At 41.1% G+C, this 20,126-nt stretch overlaps 1 protein-coding gene across 5 annotated transcripts in view; it reads right to left on the bottom strand.

The window, feature by feature from the left end:
• The window catches only part of sun1 (Sad1 and UNC84 domain containing 1), a 29,722-nt gene extending 11,156 nt beyond the window's left edge, over nt 1-18,566 (bottom strand). Inside the window, exons 1-5 of one of the 5 annotated variants that reach the window (XM_041956781.1) lie at nt 15,171-15,396; nt 12,401-12,498; nt 1,506-1,694; nt 432-688; nt 62-328 (exon numbers count right to left, since the gene is read on the bottom strand). In XM_041956781.1, the coding sequence (XP_041812715.1) occupies nt 62-328; nt 432-688; nt 1,506-1,694; nt 12,401-12,483 (796 nt within the window). In that variant the 5' untranslated portion in view covers nt 12,484-12,498; nt 15,171-15,396. Of the gene's footprint in view, nt 1-61; nt 329-431; nt 689-1,505; nt 1,695-2,525; nt 2,595-12,400; nt 12,499-12,927; nt 13,144-15,170; nt 15,397-18,468 lie in introns of those variants that run through there. The other 4 variants (XM_041956782.1, XM_041956780.1, XM_041956784.1 and 1 more) reach the window with 4 other exon arrangements.
• Nucleotides 18,567-20,126: the final 1,560 nt, after the last annotated feature.

Here is a 20,126-nt window from a genome sequence, read left to right as displayed (position 1 = left end):
AGGAAGAAAAGCAGTCTGCATTTCTAATGTGACACTTCAGTCCAACTCAACAGCTTCTCACCTGTCTTGTTCCTTCGACTTCGGTCTCTGGAGTATATACTTGTGAACGGTGACGAGGAGGAGGAGAGGGCGTCTGAGGAAGCTTCTGCAGCCTGAGATGATGATGATGATGATGATGATGAAGACCGTGTAATGAAGGAGTCCATCCTCTGAGAGTGTAAAGAGCAGTCTTTGCAGATGTAACCATTGGCGAGCGAGGTGTGGGACTTTGACGCAATGGCGCCACCGTTGACACTTGATGAGCTGTGGTCAGCGCTGAAGCTCCTCCCTGAGGGAGAGCAGCATGTACACAGGTAAATAAAACCAATTTATTTTTTTAACATACAGCAAAACAGTCATTTAGGACAGAATCTATATTTTCAACAACTGACCCAAGTGTCCATCCACAGAAGTAGTGGTGGTGGTGGTGGTTGTGGTGACAGTGCGTTGTCTCAGGTGGGACTGGTCCAGGAAGGAGGTGAGCAAAGAGGCATCAGACGCTGTGTTGCTTTCCTGAACGACGCTGCTGCTGTTGTTAACTGGGGTACTAACAGCTGAGAAGGAGAGGGTTTTCCTTGGTGTGGCGGCTTGGCTCAGGGATAAAGACAGGGTGCCTGAACCGGACTGCTGCTTTTTGCTCCGCAGCGTCCTGGAAGAGCAAAGACAGGAAACATGAAGAGTTGTGAGTTTTGCTGCATGTATACGAGTATGATAGAGGCATGTTTAGACCACTAGATAGATACAGTATGTACAGTAGAGTCTGTTCACTGAAGTGCACATTCACTGGATGACAGTTGACAGTAGGCAAGTGTGTCACACATCTGTTAAAAATGCCACCACTCAGTACACTTAACCCACACTGGATGCACAGTTCTCCTAACACCATATTCAGAGCTAAATGTATCCCACATTTCACCATAGTCTACTGCATACCATCAGTCTGGCTGTTGGTGGTAATGCACCTACGGGTGTAATGTCCCAAATCTACAGTTGTCAGTATCAAAAATCTGTTCTTCTTAATGTCAACATAAATATAAAATGTTTTTTTTTTTATCAAATACTGAAAAATATGTTCATTCCATAAAAAAAATGCAGAGGCATTTCAAAATAAAGCAAGTTGAGTCTGTTATGTGCAGTTGAGCTACATGCTTATCGGTTGATTCTAGTCGGTTGTTCGTCACATGTACAAAGTACAAATCATGTACTTTTATTGCATGAGCCATAAGATGTCCTCATTGGTCAAGCATGTCCCAATGAGCTCCCTGATAAACCTCCAAAGACTTCTTAACAGGAACTTGGGCACTGTGGCAGTTAACAGACACATGTCACACAAACAGGTATGTGTGGGTACGAGAACAGACCCACAGAACAGAAGCTCAGACAGACATAAAAAGATGAAAACATTTACTGATTTAATCTCTAGTAAGATGGCATGTAAGAGCATTAGGATTCATTAATAGTCTCACCGTGTCTCTTTCCTGGTGCTGGTGTAGCTGCTGCTGTGGTTCTGGGAGTAATCAGCCATGCTCTCGCCGCCATAGTGGCCAGCACTGGTCTGCAGACGCAGGCTCCGCCGGGACATCCTGGGTGACTCGTATACGGCTGCGATCTGGTGCTCCTTCTCAAACTCTAACGCTGCTGTGGAGTAGCTGGAGCTGAGAGAGTGAGACACAGGAGGAAGGAAAGAGAGAAGAGTCAAACAGAAAGAGCGGGAAAGTGGTTAGAAAGTGGGGGACAAAGAAAGTGGTTTGATGAAAGGAGGTAATGCATGACAGCTAATTCCAAGGCAGGAGGTGTTTTATGCCTGCTACACAGAAATTCAACTGGAAACAACAAACAGTGACTTTCAACCTCAAATCAATACTGAATGGGAATATCCTGCGCTTTTACAGATGCGTGTGTCATTCTCAGTCAGACAAGCTTTCTTGTTTTTGAACAAAAACAAACAAAACACAGGGACAGATGGTCCGTTTAGAGAGCTGCTGTTCCCTGCAACTGGCAGTGGGCCTGACAGGAAGTGACTCACTCACAGGGGAGTGAGAAAACAACACAAAAGAATAGGGCACAATGTGTCTCTGGAAGACAAATTGGAAAAATGAGCCCGATAAACATCCCAAAGTATGCTAGTACTAATACAATGCCAACCGTAAGTGGAAACACACCATGAATGTTGTAAATTTTGCATTAGCCGTGCAGCTGTGACTCACAGGGCCACACCCACCTGGCAGGGTAGGCACGCAGAGTCATAGCCAAAAGTCAGCCTTGACTAACAGGCAACAGGGCAGCGATTGCAAAATCCACTGGAACCACTATAAAAACTATGTCTATAATCCCTCTTATCTGGTACAAACAAACAATGTTAAATAAAATACCATGAAAATGCCCTCTTCCTCTACAGCGGTAAAGCAGGTTACATATTACAGGCAAGGTTTACTTAAAGCTTACTTTACTGGTGCTGTGTGATCAATTCCAATAACCTGAACTACCTGAACTGAAAAGACCATGTTGCACTTTCCTTGCAGGCTGTGTACTCTCCTCAGCATGTGGCTCAACTGGGTCAGGCAGAATTACTCCACAGACAGGCAGGGGAGGGTGGATGAAGAGGAGGGGCAGAGCACTTTATCTGTCACTGGAGGACAGAGAATCAACTTCCTGCTCGATTCTTGAAAAGGAGGGACCTTTGCTGTATAAACAAGAGGTGTTTGGTTTAAGGCACCTGAGTGCCTGGCGGTGGCCCTTGCACAGCAGTGAGTATATCAAGGCAGAGACTCGCACGCAGGACAAAGTGTAGACTGAGTAATATCAGCTGTATGTACACGCATGTGTACATGTACTGTGCGTGTTGCTCTCTGGTCCTCCCTCTGGCTCTAAACCCTGGGGATTACACTCCCACTGAGAGCCAATTATGTGCTTTCATCCTTGCTCTGCCTCCTGCCTGCTGCTGCAACTGGCTTTTCTCAGAGCACATGACCAGGGCAGCACCTCTCCTTCTGTATCCTGTTGGTCTGAAACTGACCAGAGCTAGCTACTACTATTAAGCATTTGCCAAGATGAATGACTACACATATACAAGTTGTTTAGGACCACAGCCCTCATTTAAATGAGTTTATGTAGAATATCTGCTTTTTCTCAATAAGCACATCACTACTTCTTGTTTGTGCCAACACTAGGAGACTATCATCATCTTTTCCTTGACAGGACCGTCTCCTAATGTCTGTCTGTCGGTCCTCTAAAAAATAAAACCAGTACATGGGAGTGGAAAGTCAAAAGTCACAGATAAGAAGACACTGATTATCACATAACCACATAAAACTATCCAAACAGTGAAACTCTTTCTTTTTGCTCCTGTATGTCTCCTCACATACCTACGAGCCATCATTTCCACCTTAAAAGAATAAAGATCTCACTCAGGCGGAATGCCAGAGGTACCATATTATATATGGTAACTTCCAAAATAATTTAAAAAGCAGCGACACGGTATGAAAACAACACTGATATTAGTTTTACCTGCAGCAGCAAATAAAGTTAGCAATGCCACCTCACACCACTTCCAAATACTACTTTGCTAACAGATAATCACAGTATACTCTAATTCATGTAAAACTGAGCTTTAAATCAACTGCTATCCAGAAATATATCTGTAACAAACTGTAGACCATGTATCTATGTACTGAACTGCTTGAGAGGGAGATGTACACTGCAGAGGAAGAGGCCACACAAGGACAGTGGAGCACAGAGGTGAAGTGAAGTCACTGTGGCTCCCTGCAGTAGAGAACATGGGGACCCTGGAGGACACACTCCAAACAGAGGATTGAGAAAACAGGGCGTACCTAAACGCATCTTTCTATTGCATCATCTGCTTGTCTCATTCAAATGTGAAATTCAAATCTTGGAAAACAGCTGAGGAGAGTGCCGAGTTTGTGTTTGCATTGAATTCCAAACTTTGAAGACAAAAATTTTCATTCCAGTGGGCCACATGACTCAAAAACCAGTGACTACAAAACAATATTTTATTGACAAACCTCACAGTTGCAATATACAGCTGCAGAGTTATTCAGCTTAATATATCTTGCCTCAAGGTGACATCCTGAGCCAAAAAAGAAAAGCATTCACTGTGGCACGTCTTCATGTGCATTCAAACAAACACATGCAACTTAGTTCATCATAGCAGAACATAATGGCTCAGGATTCACTGGTAATGCCACTGACTGAGCACCTGGGCGGGGCAGGGTGTGTGTGAGAAAGCAAACAGACTCATCTGTCTGTGTAGCCTACAGCCAGACACGATTCATTTTAACATTGATGTTGTGCCTGGCAACTCATGAACAGAGACCTTGATCAACACACTCACCAATCCCCTATCCAGACTGCACAAAATTAGAGCGTGCATCTCAAGCTAAAACGATGTTTAAAAACTAGCAACGGTTCAGATCCCGGCCTGTCTCATCTGAGGCTGTAAACAATGTTTAATTAGTTTGCAAACTCTTTTCAGTTGTTCTGGGTATCCAAATTGATCTGTGTGCCGCTCTCTCCCAGGCGGCTCCCACGGCCTACATCAGTGATAAAAATAGAGACGCGAAGAAGACATGGATGAAGAGACAGACATACAGTATTGAGAGAGAAGGCACTTCCATCCTGACATTCAGCTTCCTGGGATGTCTCCTTACATAACACTAAAGCTCTGATACGCTTCCCACACTCAGTGGGCACAGCCGGCTTTCTTACAAGGCACAACTACACAGAGCGTCACATCAGATAGGATCCTACATTCTAGCAGCTTATGTTTTGCTTTTTTTGTTGTCAAGCGTGTCTCCTTGTGCAAAGCAACGTGCAACAAGCATGCAGGATGGGGCCTAAGGTTTGGTAACAATCAGAGGATAATGCAAGACACAACTAGGATATATGGCCAACAATAAATAGCCAAGTACTGAGATCAAAGTCTACTTCAAAACCATCCACATGAAACGTAGTGTGTTGTAAAATGATTAGTCCATTAGGTTTGCTTTCTTTCCTAGTTCTTTGGCCTCTGTGGCAACCATGGCAAAATGAAACTACACACAACAGTGCTATAACGTAGACAGCAAAGGACAACCAACTTTATTAAATGAATATATCTTGTCAGTTTCGTCAGCATAATGTAGGTAACACAGAATCCAACAAAGGTATAAAATAATGAGGAAATAATAATCGCGCCCTAAGGCTTATTGCTGTCTAACCCTGTTAATACAGGTGTGTGCCTCCCTTTGTGTGCAGCAAACAGGAGAGCAACCAGTTTTTTGGTCACAATGAAAATGTTGCTTTTGACGGGCTACATGGCAACAAATGTGGACAGAAGCAGAATATTTCGGAAGATAAAATATGTTGTGAATTTTGGAAATAATTACATCTATCCTTTTCAATAAATTTTGACTTTTGGACTTTGGACCACTGAAACCTAATTCAACAAATAGTATAATACTTACAATATTAGTGTAGTAGCCTAATCTTTATCTGCAACTGTGCAGAAATACAGAGTTTAAATAGAATGACTAGCCATGCAGAAATACAAATCAAAAAATTGCAGCCTTGGGGTTGGCTCCCAAGATTATCAGAATGGGATATGAATACATACAGACGGACAACCCAAAAACATTATGCCTGTGGTCAGCAGCATAAAAGAAACTGTGCAGCATTTAAATGTCGATTTAGAGTTTAAGTGTCAACACTATGAATGAAGCATCAAAAAATTCGGTGCAGCCATAAAGAAAATAATACACAGTACAATAATGAAAAAAATATGAGATCAGTAAAACACTCTACAAACACGTAATAAATTGCCTTTTATGCTAAGTATTATTAGAACATGATCTATGTCTGGTTTAAGAGGAATTAACATAACTATAAGGTGGAAATGGAATCAGATCTGCCAGATAGCCTCAGGATGGGTAGATTGAATCTCGGGCATTCATCCAGGTGTAAGCATGACATGAACGTGTTCGCATTATTGAAAGGGGGAAGCACCGTCACTTCAGTGTCTGCTCTTTACTAGCTCATCAGGATATCATAACCTGGAGACAACAAGAAACTAGATTTATTTTTGCAGCAGTTTGGGGTTTAAAGTAGATGCCAAAAGCAGTGGCTAAACCGGCTTATCATCATGTCAGATTCAGATTTGAGATCTATCCAGAGAGCCACAGAAGACAAATCCCTCCACAACAAAGAAAAAGTAACTCTAGTAAGATGACTTCTGGTGAGTCTACACCTCCAGTACCATGTTTGGTTTGCTGCCGCCAAAGAGACTTGCCACCCACCCACCTTCTGCCTGCTTTGCATAGTGTATGCAAAAAAAATGAGATCCCATCGCAAAGCATACAGTATGGACACAATGAGACATCAGGTTTACATGCAGGGACAATAGCTGGTTCTTAACTAACTACACAGTAGATGCAGTTTGCATTTGAACGGATCAAAAATGACATTTGGATTCAAAGAAACATTTATGTTTGGTTTACAGGAGCAAATGTGTATAAGGCATAACTTTTAGGGCTGCAACTAATGATTATTTTCTAGATTAATCAATCATCAGGAGGTAGAGCAGGTCGCCCACTAATCAGAAGCTCAGTTGTTTGATCCCTGGCTCCTCCAGTGCGCATGTATCCTTGGGCGAGATACTGATGTTCCCCGATCATTAGTGTGAGAGTGTGTCCATTGGTAAATGTGGCATGCATTGTAGAGTACTTTGAGTTGTCATTAGACTAGAAAAGCACTATAGACACACAGCCATGTACCATTCAAATAAAATGTCAAAGAACAGGGAAAAACAGACCTTAAAATAAGACCCAAGCGATGTCTTCAGATTGCTTGTTTTGCCTGACTAACAGTCTATTCAGCTCACTATCACAAAAAAACAAAGACAAGCATAACATTTTGATCCTTTAGTATGTGTAACTAAGGAATATTTGTTATTTTTGCATGTAAAAATGACAAATGATTAATCAGAATCATTGTGGTCATTTTTAGTTAATAATGGCACTCTACTATACATACACTGTCCTATAGAAAAAGAAATACAATGGTTTTTCATTACAGTACAGAAACTGATCATATGATAGAACTTAATCTGCAGCTCAGGGATTGAAGTCTACTGTAGTGAACTAAAATAGTAACACACTTGCACCAACCACAAAACCCTTATCAAAAAACACGGAGTACCATTTGTGGCCACACACGCACACGCACACACACACACACACACACACACACACACACACACAAAAACAGAGATTATAGAAACCTGGTGGGTTGTAAATCTCAGCTTCAAAACCACAAGTGTGGTTACAAAAGATTTGTCAAATGCTTGCCAGGAAGCCTATACCCTCTCTCCCTCTCTCTCACATACGCACAACAGACAAAAGTTCTTGCAAGACGAGGGGGCGTGTTGTTCCCAATGAAATTCAGGAGGAGCAAAAACAGACACTTAAAGTTGCTGGAAAACATTTGTTAGTTAGCCATTATTGTGTGCTGCGTGTCTTGGGTAAGAGTGCTCAGATATTCTTGTCCTACCATGTAACAGATTAATAGAACAAAATGTTACACTTGTGTTACACAAATGTTAAGTCAGACCTCAGGTCTGTAATCTTGTTTTTGAGATTTTAGATTTTGTTTGCTTGGCTCTTTAAACCAATCACAACTAGTAAATTAACATCTTCTCCCCTCCTCTGTAACACACACAACACAGGATGTGATATATGGGAGGAGTGCAAGCTCAAGCAAATTTGAGGCAACCGCACTGTAAATCTAAATCTTCATGTGTTGGATCACTGCCAACAAATAATTTCAAACTTGGGATGCTCTCATTTGGCTGAAGTAAAGTGAATATTTTGTCACCCATTCCCAACAATTTATTGAAATGATGCTGTGGGACCATGCTGTATTTACTAAATTTATACTGCTCTTGATTTGTTTGCCTGAAATTCAGCTACGAGAGCCTCGGGAAATCCATGGGGGAAAATAGCATATGAGAGCAAAATCGTAGTACACTCTGCCTTCCTGTTTCCTCAGACTGTTACAGAGTGGAGAAAGTCTTTTCCCCTGAGGTGCAGAGGCCTATATTTACCAGAGGCCAGGAACTGGTAGTCAGGAAAGAGCAAAGAGCCTTCAAATTTCCATTCCGACTATCTCCAGGTGGGCAGAATTTGGCACTGTGATTATGATCATACCAGCCCACCCTCATTTTCCCTCCACAGACAGCACTTTCCTTGTGCCCCACTCTCTCTCGCTCTGTGGCGTCCTTCGCTCTCCACGTTATAGCACTATAGTGTGCCGTTTCATGTTGCCGTGGTTGCCACGGAGACCACTCAAACATCTTCCCTGACTTGGATGAGACTGTGATAGTAGTAGCAGAGGCTGGACATGCACCATTTACCAACAGATGCTGTAACACACCAGCCTGGCTCATACAGACACAGAAATGCCTCTTATATCTAAAATATCACAACATAGGCTTAAATGCATGCAAGGAGTTCTTACAGGGACCTTCCCAATGTAGTACAGTAAAAATATCTGCATTGTTTTGAGTTTAACCCTGAAAGAGAATAAGACTCCAGCTGCTGCCATTTACTTGGCACTTGACCAGTGATGCATGAACTGAAATACACTTGTACCAGATGTCAAAACAACTGTGACAGCAGCGTGAACAACAACCGCCCAACTGGCACTCAGTAAACACAGCTTTAGTTGCATCCCTAAACCTCGTCTTGCAGAGCATGACTGGCATGCACAAATGTCACAGCACCAAATGTATTTCATATACACTCTCCGATTTATGTTAGTCAGCTTTTTCAAAAACGTTTTAAATTAATGGTCTTAAAAAGATTGCAGCTTTAACCAGCTTTATCAGGATGGAAGGTTGACTTTGTACCTTTTCAACCTCATATTACTCATACAATGTTTCCATCATTTACATTAATTATCTGCTGCTATTCACAGAAAGCCACACAAAGCATCAGATAACTCTGCTGCTTTGCTTACTACTGGCACAGTTCAGTTTCACTTGTAGGGGGAAAAAAACACTCCAACCAGAGGCCCCACTGACCCAGTTCCACCATCATAAAATATGAAGGTCAATACAATACACAGCACACGCAACTGCTTTCAGTGGGGAGATGGGCGGATTCACTGCCTTTCAAGAGGTGGAACAGTTTAGTGGTGAAACACAGAACCACTGTACCACCTTCCAGCTGAGATGCAAATTGAAAAGTTTTATCAATTTATACATTTATAAAGTATTGATCAATTTATCAATACTTTTCTAAATTGTAGACCAATCACCAAAGATCGTGTATCAAAGACCTTGTGTGTGTGTATGTGTGTTACAAAGAACTATGAGGTTACACATTGATTCCAATTATAGTATTTCCATCTATTCTGTCACATCTCTCAACCCTTTCCTCCAATTAACAGAACACAGTTTTGTCTAAATAGCTTCACTAAGAAGTGAATATAATGTGCCTCATTTTCCTCTCTGAACTGAATTTACTGAAAGTACAGTATCCAAAATCTTGAAAAAATAACTAGCAAAATATGGATGACAACTCCAGAAGCATCACCTGTTTGTAAACAAGTCTAAGTTCAAAATTACAAACAAGTGCGAAAATTCAATGAGAAACCTATGATTAGGTCAGAAAAACACATCCTCCTATACTAAAGACTCAGCTAAACTGATCTACATTATTTAAGACATGTGAATTCAGAGTGGAAGACACTGTATTCACAATTGACATTGCCTTTTATTAAAAAAAAAAAAAACCTCAGCGCACACCCAACAGTTTTCATATCTCCAAAATGATACAGACATTGTAAAAACAAGACCATACTTATGAATCTTGCTTTGTATCTACCAAAACGTAGATAGTCTACCTTATTGAAAACACTAAATCAGTCATGTAAAGAGCTAAGTGAAGGGGAGTGAGTGAGAGAGCAGCTGTGAGGAAGTGAGAGAGTTCAAAAACACCAATTCACTAATAAAAAACTTACTTGGTTATAAATCTGTGAAAAAAAACGTTTCCCTCACTGTATTTACAGTATAAATTACATTAACGCAAGGTTGGTGGTCCAAGTTCTGATGGCCTCTCCCTGGTTTGTATGTGAGACAGACACAGGAGGTGTTCAGCTGGCCTCCTCTCCCTCTTTCTCCCGTACCATTCAATGCCACAAAACGTGTCGCCGCTCTTTTGAGTTTTGACAACAGATGGGCCAACGGTTTCTGTCACCTGACCCCGTCCGTCTCCGCACTGCTCTCTTGTATTCACTGTAGGTCACAGACACCCTCCGAAGTCTGAACACAATCAGCTGTCAGGCTCTCTGATGGGTTGATAGTGATTCTGAACTTTGAACAAGTAGCAAATAGAAAATGTTCTCTCTGGTTGCTGTTATTCACTTAGAATATACAGTAGGCTGAGACAAAGACACGTGAAAGCCATCAGTTAGATGATTTAATTTTCATCAAGTTTATTTCTCAGGTCAGCAGAGATTCATTAGCTGCTCAGTTGCAGTTCACACAGCCTAATAACAACCACAGATCTCTCGACTAGCTGGTCAAGAAGCATAAACTATTAGTCTAATCCCGGGATCAGGGCCATGGTTGTGACTGTGAGGTTCATTAATAGCTCCTCAGCTGACCGTATTCAAAGGAACACGATTAGCTTGTTCCAGCCTTTCAGTCTACCTGGCAGATTCCAGCAGGGTGTCAAACGAGCTTTTGTACATTCATCTTATTTTGCCTCAGATCACAGTGTGACTCACAAGACTGGGTATCAAGACGGGATTTCACATTACTGGAAAGCACTTTTGGTGCCATAAAGCTGAATTGAAATCATAGGAATGTTAAGGGTTTGTTTGCCTGTTGTTTTGCCATTTATGTTCTGATACAACCTCAGCATGAACAACATCTACATCTCAGCATGAAAACACCAGGCCTATTCCCACTGTGCATCAATGCCATACCCACAACCTATAAACGATAAGACATGCTGACATCTAAGCACAGAATATTAAAAAAAAAAATACAATAGTCGCATTATGTGACATATAATTATTATGGCAGCCTGAACTTGTTCAACTAGATGGGAGAGCGCTCAACATAAGGCATCTGCAGTTTTCACAGTGTACTCTGCATTTCTGCAAAACACAGCTGTAAACCTAATGAGAGGTCTTTGTTCGAACTTGATTTTTTTACAAGACACGTACATACTTTCACCTAAATACTGGTAAGCCACTGCTTGTGCAGTTACTCTTCCTTTCCCTAAATTCAGAAAGTGAGTTAAGAGCTGGGAAAGGTGATATTTCATTACCAAACCTACACACCCAAATGCCTCTGTTCTGAGAGCTACTGACATCGATGGTGACAGCACTGAAGACAGCAACATTCCTTCACATGCACAGGCCTTCCTGTGAAGTGTCAACCACACCTATGGTATGATTTGTACTGACGACAAGAAACAATGCATGGATGAGGAGTACGATAGGAGAGGTTGGTATTATAGGAATGGCATGTGCTGTTTATCCAAAACTGACCATGCTTCCTTTAAGATGAAAAAAAGGTTTAAGTTTGCACCTTGACTCTACAACATATTAAAAGCATGTGCGAGAAATCTAGGGTACAAGCTCCTTTTACCCTGTGCAAGCTTTCCCAATTCCCTACAAAGCATATAAACACACACCAACTGAATCATGAGGCTGAGTCATCAAAACCACAACCACGGGATTTTTTTAAAAGAGTGACTGACTTAGAAAACCTCTTACAGTTAAAAACAAAACAATTCAATTAAAAATTAAAAAAAAAAAAATATTTCATGCTGTAATTGTGTTTGTAGCCAATTTCAAATCTAACTGAGAAAAAGGGCTCCACTATCGAAGCAAGCTGCACCCTTAAAACAACATACAGTCGACTCATCGCTTTTAAGGTTTGGTTTTTAAACAGGACACAGAAAACCAGCACGCAAGTAGTGAATGCAAAACAGCCTCTGGCATTAAATTGGCAGCTACGAAACCTTTCATTATATTACACTGTCATAATGACATGAGTAAACTGACAACCATTATTAGAACAGCATCAAGGTTGACGGCCCTTAATAGCATAATATGCTAAAAAACAAGACAAGAGCAAATGGAATATGGAGTAGCTGGTTGACGCTACACTTTCAAAGCCTAAAAGCTGATTAAAATGCAACAGCAGGGTCTCAAGGATAATTTGGCTTCATTCAGAGTTAATTTTCTGAGCTGCATGGAGTCACAAATGACAGGCAGGGTGTAACTGAAGCGCCATAGGCCTGACTGTTTGATGCTGCAGCCAGCGTACCGCAGCACAACACTGAGGTCTCACCTGAGAGAGTAGGTATATCCGGTGTTCTCTGGAGCACACTGTGGCGGCGTATATGTGTGCAGTTGGGAAAAATCCATGGTCATTCTTCTTTGTTTAGACTGCAAGAGTCAGGATGCAAAGGATAGGACTCTTTAGCCAAAGCTGACATGGTGCAGAGGGATGACAAGCACAAACTAACTTCCATACACACTCGCAAAAAACGCATGCACTGCCTTGTTCAGCCTGTCTCTTGCAGACAAATTAGTCCTGCTAATGAGCTCAAGTTCTGCCACTGTGCAATTGTATTTTAAATGCAGATTCAGAATCTGCATATTTAATGCAATACAGCTCTAGCAAATTCCCTGCCAGTTCCCAAATCAATTCTAGTGCTATTCCCTGGGCTGCTCTCCAAGAAAACACAACCACCGGTTACTGCTATGCTATTAAACCATGTCAGAAAGCCCAGCACAGGCAGGCCCTAATGAGAGCTGCAGGACATTCCTTTTCCCCAGGAACAACAATGCTACTGTGGACGAGAGTTGGCCGACCTCTTCCTGCATGCTGGCTCTGGCTGGTTGTTGACGGACGCTATGGACGGCACTGAAGCTATAATGAATGACTTGTCTCCCTTCTGGTCGGCAAACCGGCGGCAAGCAACTGACAGGAATGGCTGGGAAATACAGAACAGAGAGAATGACAATTCTCTCTCCTGTTGTATTAGGAAGACTCTACACCAGGACAGCTACTCCTACAGCGACTTCTCGGGTAAGCTCCACGCACACAGAGAGAGCAGTATTATGAAACCAAAGGAAGCAGCAAGGGGTGGGGCTGAGTTTTAGGCAATGGGCGGGAAAAAAACTGGTCTGAGGGTTGAGCTTCTCGCAGTGAAACCTGCATTATGTGAACAGGCTGTGCAAATACTGTCATCGTAACACACTACACCATACAGCTACCCGTTTATTAGGTACATCAAGCTAAAACTAATGCAACAGTCCTGCAATAAGTTCTATATTCATAAAGGTTATAGCATTAAGTTTTTGGTTTAAGCTGCTGAAAGAGGTGTTAATTCAACTCTATGGTCATGTCCCCTTCAAAGATAAATCTGAGAAGCTGTCGATGATTGATGGAGAGGAAAAAATTAACATTCCAATCGACAAATTTTGGTTATTTTAATCTTTGATTTTTTATAAAATACTAGATATTTTCAACAGTTATTTAAAAGCAACCATGTGAGAAGCTTAGGGGCAAAACTCTTTGGCGGCACTGCAAGCCACTCAGCTGAGACAATGTGACAAGGAGCCACAAGTAGATGCTGATTCATGCATAAGGGGACCCTAGTCAAAAATGTTGAGAACCACTGGGCTAAATAATAGAAACATGTCTCTGTATGATGCAATAAAATCCAACCACACCAAAAACTACATCCTCCAAAATAATCAGTGAGTTGAATCAACGCCTCTCTAAAAACTGTTTACTCAAAAACAGAACATTCTAACTTTACGAAGGTAGGATTTACTGCAGGACTGTTGTATTAGACTACAGTAGTTTTAGCCAGGTGTACCTAATAAAACTGGCAACTGAGTCATCATGCAACATACCGCTCTATCCATGTGGCCAAAACGTCCTCATTATCCTGAGCAAGAAGGGAACTCCTGCTCTGACTTCTACTCAGCTATTCCATCAAACACAGAGGTAATGCCTAGCCGGGGCGGCAAATAAAACAGATGGCTTTTCCTAAAATCCACCACCAAAATCTCAACTCATAATCTTTATCGTGTTTCAAATCCGCATCCAAGTCTCCAAGCTGAATAGAGGGATAAATGGAAACAAATATCCAAAAGCCAAGGGACTACTTTAATTCAGCCAGGATTAGTTTGTTTGTTTTTTATTTGACTAGCCAACTGGTGCAATGAATCCTGATGCAAGCCCTGAATGTGGGTACTCCAAAATCAAATACCAAACCTCCTACAGCACATCCACTGTGCCTCATCTATGACAGCTGAGAATAAGGGATGGCATGGTGTAAACTCTTAACCTGGGGTTTGACCATAGGTGTTTTTAATCAAGGGCAAAATACATCCTTCAGTTTAGATCTGTCCATGTCACTGGATAGTGTCAGAAATGTAATTTAATTCAAGGCATTTTATCCTTGAGCTCATGAATCAGGCGACAAGCTGAACAATAACAGACCATGCTGCCACAACACACACACCCCTACCGTCTCAACACGCAACACACCTCAGTGCTGCGTTTCTACTCACACGTTTGTTTTGCTAGCTCCTTTACGCAAACCACCTGCGACGAAGAGGGCGAACGGCTGAGTCCTGAGACTCGTCCTGCTGTCACAACAGTGTTCACAGCGCATATTGAGTTTAATAATAACTGCAGACAGCGTCCGGCCAAATGACATATAAGCGCAGTTACGTGCTCATATTGCCCAGTGCTAAATTTAGACGCCATGTATTTAAACAACGCCGTCACTCACGAAAGCACTGACTTACAGGCTTGTGCGACGACGCACTATTCCCATTCCTTACCATACAGGTCCATTTAACATTTCCCAGTCAAAACACTGCTCTTTATGGTGGATAACATATTTAACAGTTAATGTCGCAGATGTGTACAAATTCCTCCAGAAAATAAGGCCTGGCGTTGCGTTAGTTGTCGGTAAAGGAGCTCAGCAAGGACAAAATAGATCCGGAGAAAACGAAATGACACATTCAAGACAGAAAACTGCAGCTACATTTAACGTATGGGATGTTTGTTATAGGCTAATAGCTTGTCAACTTGCCCGCGTGGTTAGAGTCCATGTATGTTGTTATTCTTTAAGAGCGTAATCCAAAGGGAACAGATCCTCACATTACTAACACGGAAGGTGGAAAAACTTCTGCCAGCATCCCGACGCACGGAAACTCAAACGTTATTCATTACTGCTGTCCCACAGACCATAAACGTTATTTTCTCGTAAAAACATAAAAGTTTGCAAGTAGCCTGTGAATGTTATGCTAGTGCACAACAAGCAGATTTCCAAAATGGCTTCCCGGGCTAACAAAGCCAGAAGGATCGCTGCTGAGCTGATCCTCCCACTCCCAGGCCGTCTATTGTCGGCCGGGGCGCACACTTCAAATCTATTGGAGGAAAGCAGCACTGGTGCAGCGGCATGCCCCGGACGGCTGCTGGGGCTCCGTGCACTCAGAGGGATCACACTATTGTTTAAGTTGACATTGAACCCCTGGAGAAGATCTCAACTGAAACTGGAGTCCCTGTATCATCATCTGCCACCAAAACAACCTTAAAACACATTTATGATGCCATGAATGATGGATGACATAAAAGCAACAAGGTGTGTGTATATATATATATATATATATATATATATATATATATATATACACACACATACACACACCATGTTGCTTTTAATTCATTAATTAATGTACAATACCATATAAAATACATTTTTAGCAACCAATGTTGTTTTTTGGTGAACAAGTCATTACTATGTCCTGCCAACATAGTCAGGACTTTTAATAACCCCCCAAAGCAAACAAAGGGGAGAAAAAAATGGGAAAAAAGCCCTACACAACAGTGTAAATGCTGTCTCAAAACCAGTAAATTTCCCACCAATGTGTAAGTTTCAGTGGTTGAATATTAACTGCTCCACCAATTCTGTAACTCCCACAAATTCTCAGAGAAAAATAGATGAAATGGCCTCATTGTTTGCTATACTCCATGTTGTTTATGCCCCATTCAACACTGAAACAAAGTTGCTATAACTAATCATTAGACAGCAGTAAGAGGAAAGCGTGGTATCAGCATTGTTGGTGCAAACATTCTGAAGTGTGACAAGATGAATGAACCACTGCATTAATGCAACAGGGAAAAAAGTCATTACAGTGTTCAGTGATGGACACTGCTCACAAAAATGTTCATCAGCAAACAACATAATGAGTGAGTTGCTTCAAAACGCCTGTAAGTGTGGACCAATGATCTAGAGGTAATTGTACGACAATTAAATACATCCAATTTATGTTAATGTAGACTTCTACTCCACTATTTTCAGAGGGAAATATCACACTTTTTACTTACCAATACATTCATTTAGCTGCTACAGTTAAGATAAGATAAGATTAAGTAAGGTAAATTCTATTAACCTGCAGCTGGGGACATTCAATGTTACAGGCAGCATCAATAGAAATAGAAATAGTTATTACTTACTTTTAGTTAACATACAAAACATACGATCATCTTACTAAATATAATGCATTATTATAAACGAAAGGTATCATATAACCACAAGTGTTTTCAGTCGTGTCTGATTAGACTGTTGCATGAAGTCATCATGTACTAATAAGAATAATGAAGTTGCTGTTGTCCTGCAACAAACTAACAGGAGTACCTGAAGTCTCAAAAAAATAAAATAAAAATCTTATCTTGCCTCACAGATTAGTAACTTGTGTGCAAAAAAATCATCCTGGGTGCATGGATAAAAAAACATCTTTCAGGACCTTGGAGGCTCTAAAAAGTAACAGTCTGAAAGGGGCAATTTTGCATAGTGAGCACAACAGTGTTCTGTTACACTGTTATATTATCATACATGTGTTGGCAGTGTTGGTTTAAACCACACCGTCAACTGGATGCCTCTGGTTCAAAGTCCAACAACATGCAAACAGGAAATGTTCCAAAGACATATATAAATTATGACTGATAACTGAAGCTGGATCCCATGACTGTACTGATGAGAGCATAAAAGGTTGTGGGCACAGCACCATCTGCTGGACAACCGCCTGTACATTTCACTTAGATGGACTTGGAGGTCCAATCTCACAGTGACCTTTAGACATCAACAGCAGAAGGCAGGCTCTCCCTTTGCCATAGACTACACAACAGGATTTATGACACCCCGTCTCAGCCTAGATAAGACTTCTATAAGAACTTTCTCACGTAGGTGTGTCAGGTGAGCAACACCCAGTGGTGGAAGAAGTACTCAGAGCTTTTGCTTAAAAGAACAAAAGCATTATCAGCAAAATGGCTCCTCTCTAGTATACCATTAAAGACTGTCAATGTGGATTCATCAGTGAGTAACCAGGATTCTACTGCTGTTACTGGTCAAAGTGGTGATAGAAACTACTTTAGTTACTAAGTCCAGCAGAGTCTCCTACAATAGGTCACAAGTCTTGTGAACAAGGGGTTGTGAAATGATTCAGTTCTGCGACAAAACTGGTAATTTCTTGGACTTTTTCTGCTGTTTTGAAAATATTGAATATTGATTGAATAATAAAGTATTGAATAAATTGTCCTTGCTGTGTCACAAACTGTTGTTGAGACACATTTGAGAGATGTTTACGGGGGCTAATTGGTGGAACTGCTAACAACTGAGACGTTTGAAATGAGACCCACTGCTTTCCCATGAGGGGTCACAAGCCAAAAAGTGAACTGTAGCAAGATTCATGTAGCGGATTATAAAGTACAATATTTGCCTCTGAACTGCAGCACAGAAGAAGTACAAAGCATCAGAAAATGGTACTTAAAAATACTCGAGTAAATGTACTTGTTATTTTCCAATACCCTTCTTCTTCAAGCCATAACTCCTGCCCTGTGTGCCTGGAGCAGCCTTGGACCAGGGAAACACCACGACACCATGCTCATGCTTGTCACTGACAAACAAAACCCATTTTGTTTAGTAAAACACACCAGTAGTTACTGCTGCACAACAAAATAGATAGTCTTCAAATTGCGACTGTGTGACAGATTTGAACGAAGAAAGAAGTGTACAAGAAATTAGCCTAGCCCCCTGCTAGCTAGGTCCAACGGCGCTGGGCAGGAAAAACAAAGCTGGAGTCAGTCTTTAAGCCTCTCTATGGGCTTCTTCTTCGTGTTCATGTGTTTTTTTTAATCAGTAAAACCTAAAATAAGGCGCAAGGAAGATACAACACGTGTCCCCAAATATGCTGCACCACAGCAAAATGTCATGGATACCATCAGCAAACTAAAGACTGGAGATAAGTTGTAGCCTCTCATGACAGTTCAGGATTGCACATGTGAAATCAATTTACATAATTATCAACACAGAAGTCATGACTACTCACATGTGGGCTCTGACTGCCGATTATTGAGGGTAAACGCTGGGGGGTGTCCTTCTGGTTTATCATGTAGTTCCTTCCAACAAGTTCGTCCAGATTCTCCATTTACTCCCCTGAAAAGAGGACCTTGCTCTAACGTTCGCCTTTCCCGCACACGGTCATATTTTCCGTTGCAACGCCAGCGTCACAAGCGTCAATCCTTATATGGTAAAAATGACCATATATGGGATCTGTCGAAACGCCTTGAATCTGGCTTTCGATATAATACAGCACCACTTAGTGGCAGTTAGTAAAAACAACAACTAACCGTGAAACTAACTAATTAAAAAAGATTAAAAACTACCACCACCACCACTACTACTACAACACTATTAATGATGATGACGAATATAATATTTTTAAAATAATAATAATAATAATAAGAGGAAGAAGAAGAGATTTAAAGTGACAAAGTTTGAGGAAAATTTCCTAAGATATTAATAATACTGATTCTCACCTTTTGAGTTAAGGTATGTCTGTACCTATGAGGGGAATCTGCACAAAAATTAAGTACTGCTTCATTAAACTTGTAAGCTCAAACAAACTGATATCCTGGCTATCACTTATTTGTAATTGTGTTGATTATGGTCATATAATAGCTAAAAATAAACCTTAATAAGTGCTAGAAAAAAATACTTCAAAAATATAATATTTTCTAAATTAATTGCAACAAATTACTTTGTCAGTTAACTGTGTACTTCACTCACTAAGTGATTGCCTGTACCTTTTTACAAAATAATCTTTTTAGTATTTCAGCTGCTGTTTTTTTTTTGCTAAAAATACAGTATCTCTAGAATTGTTTTATGGGTACTTTTAGACCCCTGTTCAAAGACCAGCAACAACTCAGTCTGTGAGCAACAGCTTTAAACAGTCAGAGAAAAACCTGAAAAACTGGACCCCTGTCGTCTGTGGAATGATGGTGATGTGATCCCATTGTCCTCAAAATCACATGACAACATTATGTGAAAGGAAAGATGATTGAGCTTGAGCGCAGTTGACTGCTCTGCTTTCCCGTCTCTTTCCTAGCGTGTAGAGAGCTGTTAGTTCACAGTGTGCACATTGGGCTGCAGTCACTGACAATGAAAATCCAAATTTTTGTAATGTGTATGTGCTTCCTTCTTCCTGTGAGGCCTAATGACACAGAACGCTGTAAGTCAAACATTACATTTCTCCCAGCTTGATTTCCTCAGTCATAATAGTATTTGCCGTTTGGCATGTCTTGGTTTTAGTTGGGTGGTGTCTGTAGCTTGTTGACTGGCTGTTTTTTAACAGATGCCCATTGTGAGAGTTGTCTAACAGCAGCACAAGGTATGGTGGATAACTTTTCAGCTTACATTAGATTGAATGAATTATCACCAATGCGACACTTTTGACTTAATGGTTTCTTATAACACAGAGTCCCTTGTTCGTCGTATGGTTTCGTATTTTCTTTTAGACATAGAAAGTTAACAAAAGCATATGTGCATATATGCATCCCGCCCTCCAGAGATTGAGAAAGCCTTGAAGGAAGCCCCATCTGAGAGCAGACAGACAGTAGTTGAGAGCCTCATCAGTGGAGGTGTGTGTGAGAAACTGCTGTCATACAAACATGACCACATCTCTAAGGACAAAATGAGATCCTCCTG

The sequence above is a fragment of the Chelmon rostratus genome, chromosome 17, assembly GCF_017976325.1.
Source record: "Chelmon rostratus isolate fCheRos1 chromosome 17, fCheRos1.pri, whole genome shotgun sequence".
Classification (NCBI taxonomy): Eukaryota; Metazoa; Chordata; class Actinopteri; order Chaetodontiformes; family Chaetodontidae; genus Chelmon; species Chelmon rostratus.
Note: the sequence above shows the minus strand (reverse complement) of the source record. Positions and strands in the feature narration are given on the sequence as shown.